At 34.4% G+C, this 18,602-nt stretch overlaps 2 protein-coding genes across 5 annotated transcripts in view; both read right to left on the reverse strand.

Moving 5' to 3' along the window:
• The window catches only part of vps50 (VPS50 EARP/GARPII complex subunit), a 136,599-nt gene extending 132,797 nt beyond the window's left edge, over nucleotides 1–3,802 (reverse strand). For all 4 annotated transcript variants that reach the window (XM_059556447.1, XM_059556446.1, XM_059556448.1 and 1 more), the window contains exons 1-2: nucleotides 3,659–3,802; nucleotides 2,462–2,530 (exon numbers count right to left, since the gene is read on the reverse strand). In XM_059556447.1, coding sequence (XP_059412430.1) covers nucleotides 2,462–2,530; nucleotides 3,659–3,691 — 102 coding nt within the window. In that variant the 5' untranslated portion in view covers nucleotides 3,692–3,802. The remainder of the gene's footprint in view (nucleotides 1–2,461; nucleotides 2,531–3,658) is intronic.
• A 1,117-nt stretch (nucleotides 3,803–4,919) lies between these two features.
• On the reverse strand, nucleotides 4,920–16,486 carry hepacam2 (HEPACAM family member 2). Its single transcript, XM_059555299.1, has 9 exons — nucleotides 16,429–16,486; nucleotides 10,691–11,047; nucleotides 9,486–9,770; nucleotides 8,308–8,607; nucleotides 6,505–6,630; nucleotides 6,307–6,328; nucleotides 6,163–6,197; nucleotides 5,692–5,765; nucleotides 4,920–5,604 (listed from the first exon to the last, which is right to left on the reverse strand). The coding sequence occupies exons 1-9, from the start codon at nucleotides 16,484–16,486 to the stop codon at nucleotides 5,494–5,496; spliced, it is 1,368 nt and encodes a 455-aa protein (XP_059411282.1). The 3' UTR covers nucleotides 4,920–5,493.
• Nucleotides 16,487–18,602: the final 2,116 nt, after the last annotated feature.

An 18,602-nucleotide genomic window follows, 5' to 3' on the forward strand; every position in this document is an offset into this window, starting at 1 on the left:
CTTCTTTGCACGAGTTTGCGTTTCCGGTCTCCAGCATTTGCATTCATATAAATCGAAGTCAATAGAATGAAAAGTATATGTGACAGCACTTTTAATTAGCTTTCTTAAATAGCAACAATTTAGGTGAGGATGTAAAGTATTGCAACAAATTATGTATGAATAAAGTCCACGATTTGATCAGATGAGACTGAAAACATCAATAATTTCCCACCCAAATGGTCACTTGGAAAATAAAACAAAAACTCTGCCACACTAATTAAAATGATCGCCCAGCCTTTGTTAAATTATCTTTCCATCCCATGTAGACTGCCAGTGTTTACCAAAATTAACACCTCCCGTCCTTTTATTCCCTGCGCACAGACGGAGAAGAAAGCGAGTCTGTTTGCATATAAAAGTGTGACTCAACGTGCTATACATCAATCAAATCTTAAGATGAGCGAACTGAAGGGTTACTGAATGATGCTGATCAAATGCAGAAGAGAGTGTGATTTACAATCATATTAAGAATAGCAATGAGCAGTTGTTCACATTGACTGAGATGAGACAGAGGAGACAGACAGCTGCTGCTGATGTCAGATCTGCTGCAAGACATGCGTGAACCCGACCCACACTACTTTGAAATAATACACTGTACCTGCTCCAGCTTTTATTTGCGAGATCTCTACAAATAACAGACTCCATTCAAATGATCTAAATCTTCCAGGCTGCAATATGCATAAGATGGGAGGGAGAAAATAGTTGCTGATTAGGAATTTATATGTGGTTGTAACCTCCAAAAGAAAACCCACGCTTAGGAATGAGTCATCTTATGAATAATATCCGACATATTACAATATGCTCTGCTTAATATGATGAAGCCAATGACGACATTACTCTAATGACGTAAATAAACTGTATAAATGTTCATTAATCTGTACAGCAATTCTTCAAGAGGCTTTCAAGACTGCTTGATAAGGCCTTAATTATGTGATTATAGTGCCATCTAGAGGACACGGAAGACTGTGCATGGGAAAAAAGGGTTCCCGCCACTCGAAACATCCCAAAATAACGTTTTTCCATAGTTAATATCCTGGTATTTGACATTTGACAAGTTAAAATTCCAAAACATTTTTCAGGGAAAATTACAAAGCCATACAAGCGGAGCTGACGGGACAATTGTCAAGCACGCAAGTCCCAAAATGAGTCACTGGCCATTTGGCTTGTGACACTGCAAAACAACACATGAATTAAAACATAATATAAAAGCAACATCTGAACCTCATTTGCTTCATCTGACATAATCAACAAGAACGAATCAAAAATCAGATATATAGTCCATTACATAAAACTCAGCGCCTGACATCAAACATCATCAAAAATGTTCATCTCCTCTCAAGTTTTAATGTGTTGATTCCTGTAAACATAAGCTATATATTATATCTTTTTCTCCCTCTAATATATAAAATACAATAACATTTGCTAAAAACCATACGTAAAAATGTTAGCAAACAAACAAAGAAAGAAAATTCTTTCAAAATCCTTCTCGTGATGCCTTGAACTGAACAATGTCTTGTTTACTTTTAAAAAGAAACTGTCAAAAAACAGGATGCTCCCCCCAAAACTTTAACTTTCAAGAAAATGATCATCTGCAGACAAAGACTAGACAACAAATCTATGTTTCCTGCACATTATCCTCATTCATGGTCACTATTTTGAGGGCTAATCTGTCATTTCATGTACACACTATGGACAGAGCGTTCTCACTGCTTCAGTCGTTTCAGGAAACTTTCAAAAGTGCTGAGAAAAAAATCCCACCAGGATCTAAGCCAGATGGTTCTGAAAATCATTTTCTGAAGTACATGTAACATAAGAAAAAATATATAATTAAATAAATAACAAATAACAAAAAAAAACAACAAACACTCTCTGCCGGTGGGAATGAGTCTCCTTGATTTGGGTTATTTATGTCTGCAATAACCAGGGATTAAAAGTAAAAAGTGTCGGCAAAAAATATCAGAGCTGCTGTTGAGAGCACTAAAATTACCTTAGAAACCTACAGCCAGAAGATCTATAAGGGGTTTAATCACAGAAAGGTCCTGCTGATTTTATGGACCTCTAAGGTAGCGCTAGAAACCAATGCACTGGACCATGACCAACGTACATCTATCTCACTGAATGAAGGTCATAATACAACTCAGTGGCACTGCTGCACTGAAGCTCAGCTAAAGTCTGATTCACTTTTTTATACTCTCTCCTACATTTAAAAATGTCACTTGGGAATATAGCTGAAATGTAATTTCACAAAGCTCAACATAAGACGCATTTATTAAAATATTCATATTTTACCTCTTCCGCACTATGATTAAGGAGGATAAAACTAAGGTTATGTAAACATTCAAAGTTATCATGTAATTCAGACCTAAACTGTAATAAATCAACCATTAACAAGTGTGAAAGCTTAATGCAGAAACAGTAGAGTCACCTTGCTGGGGGTCCTGAAGCTCTCCACAGGACTCATGTCAACCACACTCTCCTGGGGACTCTTCAAACCCTGGCAGAGAAAATAAATAGTAAACTATAAATATTAGGCAGCCATATATGTGGATGGGGGAGTTGGGATCCTTAAAGCAAGAGTTTTCAATATTTCAAATGCAGTGGACCTCCAAATGTGACATTCTTCATGCAAGGGACTCAAAAAAAAGTGTTTATTAAAGACCCAATTTATACTGTTATAAATACATGTGAAATGTTATTTGGGCTAGTTTATTTTTAAATTACATTGTTTTGTTTTAATAATGTACTGTACTGTTGGATTTATTTATTACCAGTTTACATTTTTATTTATTTGAATTAAATGATCGTTATATAATTCGGTTTAATCTTATTTTGTAATTTTTTATTACATTTTACACAGAAGCCCTAGAACTCCATTGCGCCCCCCTAGAGGTCCCCAGACCCCTGGCTGGAAGCCATAAACAAAAAGTATGCATTCTTTTTACTTGTGAGCAGATTATGTTACAATAAGCGGTTTAAATGTTTCAGTAACCACAAAAAAAATTATACTACAAGTTAGTCAGGGGCGGGCGTATTCAGTATTCAGACCCTTGCAAGAGAGAAAACTTCACTATAGATTAACATAAATCTAACAAATTTGCCTGGGGTTCCATTTATGTTGTGTAATTAAACTTCAACTGATCACAGCCCCAAGACTTGAAGATTCCTAAAACGCAAGAAAAAAATATTGTATAATCCGTATAGAAAAATAACCATAAATATGAGAAATAATCCCATATTGCACAATGACAAAATAATTTTAACACACAGCCAACGTTTATAGTCTTAATGTCTAGGCCTATTTATAACCGAGTTTCTTTGAGTTTGTTTATTGATTACGTACATCTGAGCATAATAAACTATTAATTATTATCAAAAGCTCTGCTTACCATCACCTTTTTATTTATCTATCTTTTTATTTGTCATTCAGACATTTTCGTTAATTATTCCAAATGCACTGATTAAAATCGCTATGATAACATGAGTAAATGTGCCGATCTCAAGAAAACATAAGCTGTTTTTCAGTTTATTAGTGTTTAAGCTAGCAGACTAGCTTATTTAAAAAGCTTCCGGATCCTTCAATGAAATCAAGATGCAGGCTGGTGTAAGATGAGAAATAACCCACCTGACGGGCCATCAATGACTTGATTTTCTGCATCGCTGAACTGAAAACACTGAGCAGTAAGCGCGATGTATCCTATAGGCTGCTTCTGTCAAACGGCGATTCAGTTCTTGCAGTGCTAGACAGGTGCCATGTTTCGCTGTTGGACTCACGTGACAGATGGCTAGTGCAGAATGGGATATGTAGTTTATATGAATAGCATACTAGCATACTGTTTTCGGTTTAATGCCAGGACACAGCAGTAGACAAAAAAACTGGTAACATGGATATTAATATTTGTCATATTTACGTTTTTTTTATGTGACACTCTTTGAAGACTATGGTTCTCATTTGTATTTGTTTTTATCAGTTTCATATTTAAAGCAGATTAAAAAGCTGACGCCTGTGAGAAAGTAATAATATTTGTATAATGGGGTGTAGAGGCCATTATTAGATATTTCCATATTTATCCTCCAAGCTTTTTGAGAAATAATTAGAAACAAAACATTGAAGGTGTTTCACACACACACACACAATATTTTTTTTGTTGTTGTTGCAGAAGAAGCATTGTGTTTTGCATTTGAGGTCCAACAGACACATAATATAAAATGAGTCTAGAATTCTTGGAACAGGCCACAAAACCTAATTTGTTCTGGGCTTTTACATCTCAGTTCAGAGAAAAGTTTACAGCAAAATATTTGCTGTCTGGCAAAAAAAATATTCTAATGTTTGTGTTTGAGAGGAGCCCTTCCATCTGGCTGTTCATGTTGATGTGAGCACTCATAAGAGAACAAGTGTTTCTTGTAAAGAAAGCACAGCTGATGTCACTGAAAATTTCCCTGTCAAATAAGGGAGTGGCGCTTCCCTCCAGGCAGCTGAGCTGTTGATATAATGCTTCTGCTTTTCCTTTGAAACAGAGAAAATAAACACGTAGTCATATTATAACGTTTACAATGCTCTGTTTGTTCCAGTAATATTGTTTTGTAATATTATGTAAAATTGGTTATATCAGACAATCCCACTGCTTGAAATACCCAACAGTGCTTACCAGAATTCAAATTATCTGCTTAATATGTGCACAGAAAGACTCGATACAATACTTACCAATTTTTAATATTCATTTTTTAGAAATGTTAGACATTTCAGCATGCACAAATAAGCAAAAAGTGTCTAATGGGGCAGCATTTTCATTAACATAATATTGTCAGAGAGCTGATCTCTAAAAAGCAAATCAACATTACGTTTTATTATATCTTGCATTTATTTAAAGAAAAGAATCCAAAAATATTTGTAAAACCTTTATTTGAAAATTACGGAGCATCCTTCTGTGTTCAAACAGGTTTCAACAGGTGCAACACATAGACAACAAAACAGACAGAAGATGTCTATATTACATTCAACAAACTGCTACCCATGAAACGTATGGAACGGGTATGTGGCATCTTGAAAATGTAATGAGCAATATTACAGTATACGCTGCAGTGCAAAAAAATACATATACATAGTACAAAATGCATCCATCATATTTACATTCATAATGCAGAAACAACAACATCGTTAGATGACGACCGTATTTATATATAAATACTCTCAGCTTTTCATTCAGCATGTTGCTACAGAAAAGAAAAATCTCATAGTTCTCTTATATATTCTTTTTAACACAATAAAAACTTCAGTGCCCAGCACAAGTTTATAAATGTATGATTTTCAGACCTCAAGTAGTATAAAAACGAATAACTGTAAAACAAAAGAAGTGTGTACAACAAAACATTTGACTGTAGAGAGAAGAATTGGCAGAAAAAAAAATAGTGAAACTCCTTTTATCCTTACTTCCGTGCGCTCATTTCTATCCAGCACTCTCATTTCAAAAGACTCAGTGTTGGAGTTTCAGGCACATGTCTGATGACATCATAGATGGTGGTATGCAAATCTTTGACTGAATCGAGCCGTGCCAAAGACCTGCAGGATGCCTGGAAAACACAGAGAAGAAATATCAAACTTTTCTGGGACAAAACTACTCATGCAAAATAGCAAGTGATTATTATTTTATTTTTCACCTGTGTTGAGTCCATTTTCCCAGGTACAGAGACAAATTCATAAATGCCAAAGTCTTCAGTTGCATCTTCATGACCTGCAAGTATATTAATCAGATCAGTGAACATATAATAATAATAATACGTGAGTGAATATATAATATATAATAATAATATCATGTAATGCATTTAAAGCAATTTGTTCCCACACTAATAATTAAACGATGTATGAATCGTTTTTATCCACCATTTTTAGTTCACTAGCACACAAGTCATTGATAATATCCTATGTGTTTTCCAAAGAGAGTGACTATGTGCATAGCCAGCGAGGTGGAAAATATGTTTATAGTGTATGCTGACAGAAAGCAGGCAGATATGATTATAGTAGTTGTGTTTTTAATGGGCTTGGGGAGTTTGTTTGCATAGAGAGGTAGTGTACACATCACTTCTTAACAACACGGGTATATTAAAGACCGACGCATGCAGTAAACCCACCGGAGCGGTGCAGTCCTCTCTGCTCTGTCATTGGCCTGGAGGATAAGATCAATCCATCAGTGATGTCACATAAATAAATAAATAAATAAATAAATGTGTCGGATATTTCTCAGATGTTTGTATAGATAAGAAATATTTTCTTACCGCCTGTAGATAGTCTTTATCACTGTAGAAAATGATTTTAAAAATCAATTAAAAGGATTGCTAATGATTTCATTTCAATATAATCTGATTTAAAAGATTAAAGACCCCTTTGAAATCAGCTGAAACCGTTTTCTGTCCTGTAAACTGAAGATTTATTTATGTATTTTAGATTCTTTAAAAATGAGAATGATATCATACTTCTTCTTGGATGGCAGCTCTTCCTTAGGAGCACAAACATCATACACACTATGATGACGACTGAAGAGATTGTAATGAAAGTCAAGGGAGACAGCGCACTTCCTTCGCGGCTATATTTAGCATTTTCTGGAAACAAATCAATATCAGTGTTACTTACATTGTATATTTTAAAATAAAGAATTTCTGGTGTGATCATTTTTAAACTAATCGAAACCTGCATCACATGCTTGCATTTATTTATTCTGTATCCACACTAAACCAAAATTCACTGCCTGTAACAACGTAAAAAAACAATGACAGGTGCCAGCCCCTATTTGCTTTCCAGTGGAACAGCAAGACTTAATCACAGGTGGGACAGATTTGCACTTAGCAACTGGGGAGGAGAAAAAAAAAGACAGCTTGCCACGACCATGCAGACTGACAACAGATGGAACAACAAATAGGTTAGATTAACTTAAAACACTAAGTTAATGTGACTTTTTGTCATTATATATATATATATATATATATATATATATATATATATATATATATATATATATATATATACACAGTACAGACCAAAAGTTTGGACACACCTCATTCAAAGAGTTTTCTTTATTTTCACGACTATAAAAATTGTAGAGTCACACTGAAGGCATCAAAACTATGAATTAACACATGTGGAATTTTATACATAACAAAAAAGTGTGAAACAACTGAAAATATGTCATATTCTAGGTTCTTCAAAGTAGCCACCTTTTGCTTTGATTACTGCTTTGCACACTCTTGGCATTCTCTTGATGAGCTTATATATATATATATATATATATATATATATATATATATATATATATAATTTTTTTCTTCTAGTAGTAGTAAGCTTCAGTAATGACAATCTACTTTGTTTAAGTCAGAAGAATTTAAAGGGATAGTTCATCTAAAAATGAAAATTTTATCTGCTTACCCCCTGTGCATCCAAGATGTAGGTGACTTTGTTTCTTCAATATAACACAAATTATGATTTTTAGCTTCAGTCGTTGCAGTCTCTCAGCCGTACAATGCATGGCAAATGATAACAGAATCTATGAGAATAAAAAAAAAAACATGCACAAACAAAGCCAAATTAAACCTTGCGGCTCGTGACAATACATTTATGTGTAAAGACACAAAACGATCGGTTTGTGCAAGAAACTGAACAGAATTTATATAGGATTTTTTTACCTCTGATTCACGCAATGTCCGAACTGTTCGAACTTCAGTTGATCCCGCTTCACAGCCGCCTATCTCTCAAATGGACCCTTGACACTCAATTAGGAGTGTCAATGATCCATTTGAGAGATAGGTGGTGGTAATGCACTTATAAGTCTGTGATCCGTAATGCAAGAAGAAGAAGAATAAGAATGCCTCACACGCTTGCTGCTGTGAAGAGCGTTCACAAGAGTTCAAGAGTTACTGTTCAGTTTCTTGCACAAATCAATCGTTTTGTGTCTTTACACGTCAATGTATTGTCACGAGCTGCAGGGTTTAATATGGATTTGTCTGTGCATGTGTTTTTTTTTTTATTACTCTCACAGATTCTGTTACCATTTTCCATCCATTGTATGGCTGAGAGACTGCTATGACTGAAGCTAAAAATCATAATTTGTGTTCTACTGAAGAAACAAAGTCACCTACATCTTGGATGCCCAGGGGGTAAACAGATAATCATCTAATTTAAATTTTTGGGTGAACTATCCCTTTAATAAAATAATTAGAGAATAGTCATTATTTTGACATGAGGAGGAATAATGTCCAGATTTAAAACAGTGACTGCAAACATACCTTTGTCAAATCTGGACATCACCAGTGTGAACTTGGTCTCGTCCTGCTTCTTAGTTATATTGTTGAATGCCCTGCACAAGAACTCTTTACCCTGGGGTAATTCATATGGCTTCACTTCAAACCGTGGTCCAGTCATGAGAACCTCTGTGCCATTCTTTGTCTTAGAGATCCAGACGCAGGTGTTGGGAGGGTTGGAGTCCGCAATACAATCAAAAAAGACCAGTTCCTTCAGGTTCACCATGAACACCCCTTCAGTTATCTGACCTTGTTCAGAATTTACTGCCAAGTTATAAGGCCCATCTGAAAAATTTGGTAATGTTACAAAAACTTTATTAGTAGCCTAGTTTATTTATTTTTTTTATTCATTAAAAAGATTATTGGAATTTTCTATTAGCGTATTTTCTGCACTATAAGGCGCAGCCGATTATAAGGCGCACCTTCAATGAATGGCCTATTTTAGAACTGTTTTCATATATAGGGCACACCTTATAAAGCGCATAGAATAGAAGATACTGAAGTCAAACGTTTGACTAGGTTTGCGTTATGCATCAACTAGATGGAGCTGTGCTAAAGGGAATGTCAACATTTTGACAAAGCGCCTTGATCCATATATAAGGCGCTCCGGATTATAAAACGCACTGTCGTTTTTTGAGAAAATTTAAGGCTTTTAAGTGTGCCTTAGAGTGCAGAAAATACGGTACTTTGTTTTAGTTATATTACTGTTAATTACTAGAAATGATTATATTACTATTAATTTATTATGTCATTGATATTGTACAACAATAGCAAAGTTACAGATAAAAACAGAGAAATTTTCAGGTGGTCATGTAATTTCTACATTGCAGCCCGCATCAGGCAACCCTTTTAATATAAAATAAATCATCTTATCAAGCTACTGATATGAAATACTATTAACATCTTTACAGGTAAAACTTTTTTTTAATGAGGGAAAAAAAATCCGTTTTGCATCTCTATTAACCTAATCCACATTCATATTTCAGATCGACTTGTCAGGACAGATCATGTTTGACATCTGACTAACAATGCAAACAGCAGGTAATTCTCAGGCTGCAGGAGGAACCTGCTGGACAGTGTGCAATAATGAAGCAATGATTTACACAAGGGATGATAACAGATGATAAATGAACTTTAAGCCAGAAACTATAATAGATACTCACAGAACACAATGAGTTCAGCCGGTTTGCTTAGCTTACTGCTAATGTGGTTTTGGGCCTCACAAATGTATTGACCAATGTCTTCTTTCCTGACAGGGTTTATAACAAGTGTCCCATAATCTTGTGAGAATGTATGCCGCTCACTTGGACCAACCACCATGTTGTTTTTTAGCCATTTGTACTGAACATTTGTCCCATGTTCAACAGAACAATTCAGCGTCACGTTGTCCCTGTCTTCCACCAGTTCTGATTCTGGGGTCTTAGTAATAATGGGGATGGACACAGGCACTGGGAGCAGAAAATTCATTAAATTAAATACTTACAAGAAAAGAAATACTCTGATATGTATATGTGGAATTTTGCTTATATCTCAAGAGAAAAAAAAACTCAAGATATCCACCTTATTTTTATTAAGAGTGGGTGTGGCCATTTCTAACTTGAATGAGTGTAGCTTCCGATGCCATTTGTATCCAGTTATTTTAACTGTACACAAAAGTTAGTTATGCTGTTTAATATTAGAATAATATTATTGGAATATTATCGGTATGCTATTTTGGTTCTAGCACAAACAGTTTTTCTGTTTACTAAACTTTTTACTGTTATGTTTATAGTAATTCACCAGTATTCACCGGAAGTCTTACACATTCATAAAAATAGCTCACTTTTGCGTTTGAAAAATAAGGTGAACAAATTGTGAGATACAAAGACACATTGTGAGTTAAAAAGAGAAACAACGTCAGAGTTGCGCAATATAAAGTTTAAAAATGTGAGATAAAAATTCATATTTTGAGTTTAAAAGTTACAATTACACCAAAGTCACAGTTGTGTAATATAAAGTTCAAAATGTGAGATAAAAAGTCACAGTTGAGTTTAAAAGTTGTTTTACACGAAACAAAGTCACAATTGCGCAATTTATAGTTCAAAATGAGAGACAAAAAGGCACATTTTGAGTTTAAAAGTCACAATTGCAAAAAACTAAGTTGCGCAATATCACATGGCACATAGCAGGATTTAGTCACTGAAATTTATTAAATCACATTGGGGGTATAAAGTCAACTGTGGGAAATTAAATCGCCATTGTGAGATATGAATCACAGTTTTGTTTGATTTTACTCTGAGACAAAAAAAAATGTTAAAAGCATTAGTAACAAACTCTACATCAATAGCTGTCATAAATGAGATCCCCCATAAGAATCAAATGTTCTTACCGCTGACTGTGACTGTCACTCTTTTTGTGACAGCAACTGGGCTGGGAGTTCCTGGGAAGACGATGTTGATCTGCAGCTCATATTCCCCCTGTGTGTCTTCGTCCAGATGCTCAAATTTTAGTGAGACATCAGGCAAATTGAATGCCGGACGGTTCGTTAGGCGTAGATTTGGGATAGCATTGATGTTGTCGAAAGTGACCAAAAGAGTGTTAATAGGCTTAATCTTGTACCAGGACCCCTGGAACGTCACACTCTGGACATCAAAATGAGCCTCAACTCGGAGGAGCATCGAGTCCCCCACTTTTCCATGCTGTGTGGACTGCAGTGAAACACATTCAGTGCATGTAGAGTCCGTACCTGTTCAAATGAGAGTGTTAAATGGTGTTTAATGACTCATACTGACAAAAAAAACACTATATATATATATATATATATATATATATATATATATATATATATATATATATATATATATACAGTACAGACCAAAAGTTTGGAAACATTACTATTTTTTATGTTTTTGAAAGAAGTTTCTTCTGTTCATCAAGCCTGCATTTACTTGATCAAACATACAGAAAAAAATGTAATATTGTGATATATTATTACAATTTAAAATAATTGTTTTTACATTTATTATACTTTAAATTATTATTTATTTCTGTGATGCAAAGCTGAATTTTTAGGATCATTATCACATGATCCTTTAGAAATTATTCTAATATGATGATTCATTATCAAAGTTGGAAACAGTTCTGCTGCTTAATATTTTTTCAGAACATGTGATACTTTTTTAGGATACTTTGATGAATAAAAGTAAAAAAAAAAAAATATATATATATATATATATATATATATATATATATATATAAATATTTTGAAATAACAATATACACTACTGGTCAGTAATTTGGGGTCAGTAATTTTTTTTCTTTCTTTTTTTTAAATAAAATGAATACTTTTATTCAGCAAGGATGTGTTAAATTGATAAAAAATGATAGTAAAGAAAATATATTATTAGAATATATATTATTAGATTTTTTTCTTTTTTTATGAATGCAGTTCTTTTTAACCTTTTATTCATCCAATATATTAGACAGCAGAACTCTTTCCAACACTCATAATAAATCAGAATATTAGAATGATTTCTAAATGATCATGTGAAAATTCAGCTTTGCATCACAGGAATAAATTATTTTTTTAAAGTATATTTAAATAGAAAACTATTATTTTAAGTTGTAATAAAATTTCACAATATTACTGTTTTTTCTGTATTTTTGATCAAATAAATGCAGGCTTGATGACTAGAAGAAACTTCTTTCAAAAACAAAAAAAATAGTAATGTTTCCAAACTATTGGTCTGTACTGTGTATATATATATATACAAGCAAAATACACACATGTACAGCGGCATGCAAAAGTTTGGGAACTCCTTGCAGAATCTGTGAAAATCTGATTAATTTTAACAAAATAGAGAGATCTTACAAAATGCATGTTATTTTTTTTATTTAGTACAGTTCCGAGTAAGATATTTTACATAAAAGATGTTTATATTTATTCCACAAGACAAAAAAAATTTAATAACTCCAAAAGTTTGGGAAACCTTGGTTCTTAATACTGTGTGCTGTTACCTGGATGATCCATGAATGTCTTTCTGTTTTCTGATGGTTGTGCATGAGTACCTTGTTTGTTCCAAACAGTTAAACTGAGCACTGTTCTTCAGAAAATCCTTCAGGTCCTACAGATTCGTCAGTTTTCCAGCATCTTTTGTGTATCTGAACCCTTTCCAGCAGTGACTGTATGATTTTGAGATCCATCTTTCCCACTGAGGACAATTGAGGGACTCAAACACAACTATTGGTGCTCCAGAAGGAAGCACGATGCATTAAGAGTCAGGGGGTGAAAACTTTTGAACAGGATAAAGATGTCCAAATTTTTCTTATTTTGTTGAAATACCTTTTTTTTCTTCTTCCATTTAGTACTGCTCTTCCGAAGCAACAGTAGATGCTTGCATGTTTCCCAGAAGACAAATTAAGTACAATTTACCTTGATCTTCAAATTCAAAAAGTTTCACCCCTAGGTCTAAATGCATTGTGTTTCCTTCTTGAGCATCAGTGAATGTTTTAATCTTTTTTAATAGTTGTGTTTGAGTTTTGTCTTCTCTTTTGCCCTCAATTGTCTCTAGTGTGAAAAGATGGATCTCAAAATCATACAGTCACTGCTGGAAAGGGTTCAAATATGCAAAATATGCTGGAAAACCGAAGAATCTGCAGGATCTGGAGGATATTTCTGAAGAACAGTGCTCAGTTTAATTGTTCAGGACAAAAAAGGGACTCAAGAACAATCATCAAAAAACAAAAAATAGTAGTGGATCAACCAGGTAACCACACACAGCAATTTTATTTGTCTTGTGGACTATATGTCCACTATACTTTTATGTAAAATATCTTACTCAGGACAGTACTAAATAAAAATGACATTCATCTCATCTCTCTTATTTTGTTAAAATTATTCACATTTTCACAGATTCTGCGAGGGGTTCCCAAACTTTTGCATGCCACTGTAATCAGTTCTACGTCATTTTAAAAGAGCTATTCAGTCATGACATCAATCGAAAGCTAAGTCACCATGGATTTCCTCAGGAAGTCCAAATTGTTTTTTTTTAGATTGGCGGTTTTTGATTTATGGTTAAAATAAGGTCACTGGACTTTCAAAGACTTTCATAACTTATTTTGTTATAACGCACAAAGTCATAGTTTAAAATGTGAAGTTTGAAACGTGTACATAAGCAACACTTGATGTTAACATGTTACAAGAGTACAGCTACAAATTCACATGCCTTTATATAACAATCTCTTTACAACTCGCAGTTCTCTTTTAGGCTTCAGGGCAAAATAAATAATAATTTATCATTTTAAGAGGTGCAGTTTTTGTAAGAAAAAGATTCACACCTCTTGTTGAAAAAAAAAAGCATGTCATACTGGCAATCAGTAGTTTTATATTTAAATATATTTACAATTACAAGTTTGAAATTATGAAATTAAGTATATTTAAAATTCAAATCCAATTTTAACACACTACAGGTAAAAATTTTAACATAATATAAAATATAAATCTATAACTATTTTATGTTATGAATATAACAATTATGCTATATATATAGCAAATATACTACTTTAGAGCATAAAAGAAGATTATTCAAATGATTTCAAATGTACTTTGAAGTAAAACCTTTAATTTGACCTTTAATTATTACAAAATATACTTTTAAAAAGTGTGCTTAAGTGTGTTAGGATTAGGAAACAGTCATGAAAGTAAATTTAGCCTTTCATTTCCTTAATTTTATATTATCTGCAAGTACAGGTTTTTAAGAATATACTATCACTACTTGAAGTACAAGAGCACATTCAGTACAATTTCACACACTTCTGTGTCACAAGAACAGCTGTCCATAAAGCAGGGAAGACTATCTGTATGTGCACCATCAAACCAATCCAGGCCTCAAATTCTCAATATTAATGTTTTTGGTATTTGTGCAGAAGAACCTGCAATGTTTCTCATTAACAGTGACTCTGTTGATTAAAACATTCATCTAAATCCGTTGCTAATCTGAGCAGCTTTCCTTCTCCTGTGGTTCACTCAGAAATTTTCCAGAGTAAGACATACATCACATAATCTGCAATTCCAGCATGACACTGGATTTATCCACATCATTAATTAGTCCATACGCAGATCTGCAGTTTAATCACCACCGCCTTTGCCCTGATCCTATACCTGCCAGAGCAAATATTGACCCGCTTCTCAGAATGATAGTAATCAAACATCAAGTTCCCTCTAATTTGTCTGAACAGGTCCATGAGCAAACATTCAAGCCTTACATGTACTGCCTGAAGTCATGGAGTCCTGATCGCAAGAATAAAGCTCCCATGATGCTGGGAAGATAACGTACTGGATTGAACTGAATTCTTGATGTATCTCATTTACTTAAGGATAAGATGGATGAAATGAACGTAGCCCATGGAGGCCCTGCTTTAACTGACAGCTGTTAATCTGCATTACGTTGCTAGGCAAGGTCGTGTGGCAGCAGGCAGGTAAACGGTCTCATACTCCTCCCTCTTTATTGCTCTCAGGCCCCTTAACTACCCGGACACGGCCATCTCCACCCCCTTTACTTGCTTCTGTCAGCCTGCTGACAGCCAGTGTTGTGCATTACAATAGATGACTGCATGGCTCGTGTTGTGCACTAAATAATAAATAAAGACACCCCTACTGCACGCATAAAGGACCAGAGGGCAGATTCAGTGGAAGCAAAAAGCGTGCCTGTGTTTATGCCACACTAAGCTATGAATACAACACTAATAAGTGTGCTTGGCCTGTGCTGGTCTTATTGTCTCCAAACAAGGTGAGGATTATTGCTGGGATGGCAACAATGCACTCACTCCACCACCACAATATGTGTAAGTAATTGAGCCATTCACACCAACAAGTGAACGAGAGACTCCTTGTGCATGCCCAAACACAAACAAACATTAGACTATTCACACCCCATGGTAATCCACTACGGCCATTTATGCTGCTACCAAAATGCACATACAAATGAGTGGACTGGAAAATGAACAAAAGCCTGACCGTGAATAATCCAATAAGCCTCCAATGTTTGTTTTTGTATTTTTAAAGCAGCATGTGACACGAAAAGCTAAATGTAGGAAGCGTTTGCCACAAGACTGTGAGTCGTATACATGTCTTGTCATGTCTTTATCTCAAAATATATATATTCACATATTACGTTTTGTGTGTTGATTGAAATGGAATTGTGAAAACTTTAATATAAGACAACAAATTTTACAAACATGATAGGAAAAATTGTGCTTATTTAATTTAGCAAAAACAAACAAAAAAGGAATAACATTTTTTTTAAAAAGAACAAAAACACGTTTTCATGAGTTTTAAGGTGTGTTAAGTTTAAACACAGTAACCTCAATTAGCAAACAAAGATTCTATTATTCTATCATTATTCTATGGCCCTACACCTAACCCTAAGCCTCACAGGAAGTTTTGTGCATTTTTACTTTCTCAAAAAAACTCATTCTGTATGATTTATAAGCGTTTTGAAAAATGGGGACATGGGTTATGTCCTTATAAGTCCCTCTCTTCTTGTAATACCTGTGTCATACCCATGTCATTATACAGAGTTGTGTCCTGATATGTCACAAAAACATGCGCACACACACACACACACACACACACATATATATATTTTACTTTGGGAGTTTACTGTGGGAATATATTCCACTGAATTTCTAAATGGAAGTGAAAATTTCCAAATGCAGGAAGTAATCACCAATCTAATTCAAAATTACAGAATTAAAATTAAATTAAAACCAAACCACAGTTCTAATCTTTCAAGTTCTATACCACCTTGCTACTTGAAATCATCTTAATGTGCAGATTTTGTATTTTATTTTTGCTTTAAAGTCAACGTCGTCAACAGGAAATAATAATTTACAAATATTTAAATGACACATTTTCCAGAGTAACCCTACATCTTATTTCTTAGATATGTACACAACCTTGAATGACATTTTAAGTTAAATAATAAACATTTATTTTACTGCAAATTTTAAACTCTAGATGACATCCCAAAACATTGACTGCCTTTGGCTTAACCTCTTTGGCCAAAATGTTTTAGTGTGTAACATTACTGCTGCCATTCATTCAAAAATTAATAAAAAGCATCTTACCAGGAATTAGAAATATGGTGGACATGAGCAGAAACATAGTGACTCCAACACATTCCATTTCTACTATATGATCTCTAGAAGCTGTGTGACAAGAAAAGGGAACTGGTGACAGTATTTGCCAGGGAAATGAGAGAAGCTAGTTTAGGCCCCTCCCACGTGCCATTTGGACACATACACCTGGCCGAGCTTCCAAAACCCTGCTGTTACCCTGAGGGCCAGAGACAGTCTCACCGAAACACATTCACTGCAGATATACACAGTTAAGAACACAGTGTTAGATAACATGAGGAAAGTTCACTTGAACAGTTGCGGTACACACACACACACACACACGCACACACACTGCTACAGGTGTGAAACCCGCGCAGACTGACATTCAAGTTCCAGACAGACACGAGGTCATTCAGTGCACGGACATGCAAAGTTTTGCCTGAATCCATGCATGACTTGAGACACAAAACAATGTTTTCAATAATCATCACACACCAAGTCAGAGCAAAGCTTGAGATAAATAGCCAGAATTTACCTTAAAAGTGTCATTAAAGTCCACAGTTAGTATTAAAATACTAATATTAACTTTAACACACCAAACACACCAAAAGATTCTTAAATGGGGTTTAAACAGCAGATGTATCATAGGATTAGTATATATAAGCAATACTGTTCAAAAGTTTGCAGTTATCAATAGGTTAATTCAGCAAGGACACATTAAATTGATCAAAGGTGTCAATAAAGACGATGGGGTTCTTTAAAACTTTGTAAGAATCTGAAAAAATTATTTAAAAAACGTATCATAGCTTTTACAAAAACTATTAAGCAGCAAAACTTTTTTCAGCATTAATAAGAAATGTTTCACATGAATAATTTTTTTAAAATGGTCATAATATTTTATTATAGAACAGTTTTACTGTATTTTTGATCAAATAAATGCAGCCTTAGTGAGCATAACACTTCTTTAATAAAATTTTAAAATCTTACCAACTCCAAATTTCTGAACTGTATATTTGTATATTAGAATTTTATGCAGTATTTCCTTTTTTTTGTGGTGTTTTCTTGAATTACAATTAACAAATAGTGAACTCACATTCAAAACTTGGGTAAAATATAGTGGTTTTGCCATGCCGCTGAAGATCAGTGCAGGAACACAGGTTTGTTCTAATATCAGAGAAAGAAAACCATTGTCTGTTTCATAGGGAAACACAGAAGCATTAATTTTCTATAAATATTTAATACAAATCGGCCACCTTTACAACCCCCGAAACCAGCACTTCTCATGCAGATCCACATCAGCACAAAGATAACGTCCAATGGTGTAAATGGCGTTTATTCAGACTGAGAATCATCTGCTTATAAAATAAACCCCTTCCAACTCCCCAACACATGATCCTCTCATCCAAGTCAGTCATAATACACATAGTGGCAGGCACCCTCTTTTAAGAGTAACTTCAACATATATCCAAAGGGTTTTTTCCCCAGAAAGAGCTCTGAAATCCAGCTGCCTGTTGTGCAGGATGCCACACTCACTAGCCCTTTTGTCCAACTCAGAGTCAGAAGTCTTCTTCTTTTTCTTTTTCTTCTTAGACTTGTGCTGTAAATAGATAAAAAGATAAAAACATAGTCATTATGAAGTTCTATTTAGCGAATACACTCTGAATAACATTTCTGTAAGTGATGCGGGTAGCATGTTCAGTCATTTCCACCCTCATGTGGACAGAAAAACAATCCGATTTAACTACGACACTGGAAGACTTACTGTCATTTTCTTCTTTTCTTTACTACTGTGTTTTTTCTTTTTGGACTCAGCCTAAAAATTGAACACATTGACAGTCGGGTTAAGCATGTCACATTTAATGACATATTAAGGTTACAGAGGGTTTAAACACACTCTTACATCAAGGGACGGACTGGGAATAAAAAACGGCCCTGGACTTTGACTAAACCCGGCCCAAAGCAATCGGTGCGCGGAAACTCGACAACAGTCTGTCTGCGCCATCTTTGTGTACTGTTGATTTAAACACTCAATTTAAACACTCTCTGTACTGTCAGGTATTTTGTCTTCTTCTGAGGGTGGTTTGACAAAAAAAAAAAAAAAAAACTCTAGGATGTCACTATCTGACTTGGGGCGCTTAAAAGTAATTTAAAGTTGAGCTGGAGTGAGTGTCTTTCTCTGCTCT

The sequence above is a fragment of the Carassius carassius genome, chromosome 8, assembly GCF_963082965.1.
Source record: "Carassius carassius chromosome 8, fCarCar2.1, whole genome shotgun sequence".
Lineage (NCBI taxonomy): Eukaryota > Metazoa > Chordata > Actinopteri > Cypriniformes > Cyprinidae > Carassius > Carassius carassius.

What these genes read in the sequence shown, in the direction of transcription:
- hepacam2 (XM_059555299.1), bottom strand. Translation starts at nt 16,486, where the DNA reads ATGGAATGTGTTGGAGTCACTATGTTTCTGCTCATGTCCACCATATTT. An exon ending in CACCATATTTCTAATTCCTG is followed by an intron (nt 11,048 to 16,428) that starts GTAAGATGCTTT and finishes TCATTTGAACAG; the next exon opens with GTACGGACTCTACATGCACT. An exon ending in GATGTCCAGATTTGACAAAG is followed by an intron (nt 6,631 to 8,307) that starts GTATGTTTGCAG and finishes ATTTGTTTCCAG; the next exon opens with AAAATGCTAAATATAGCCGC.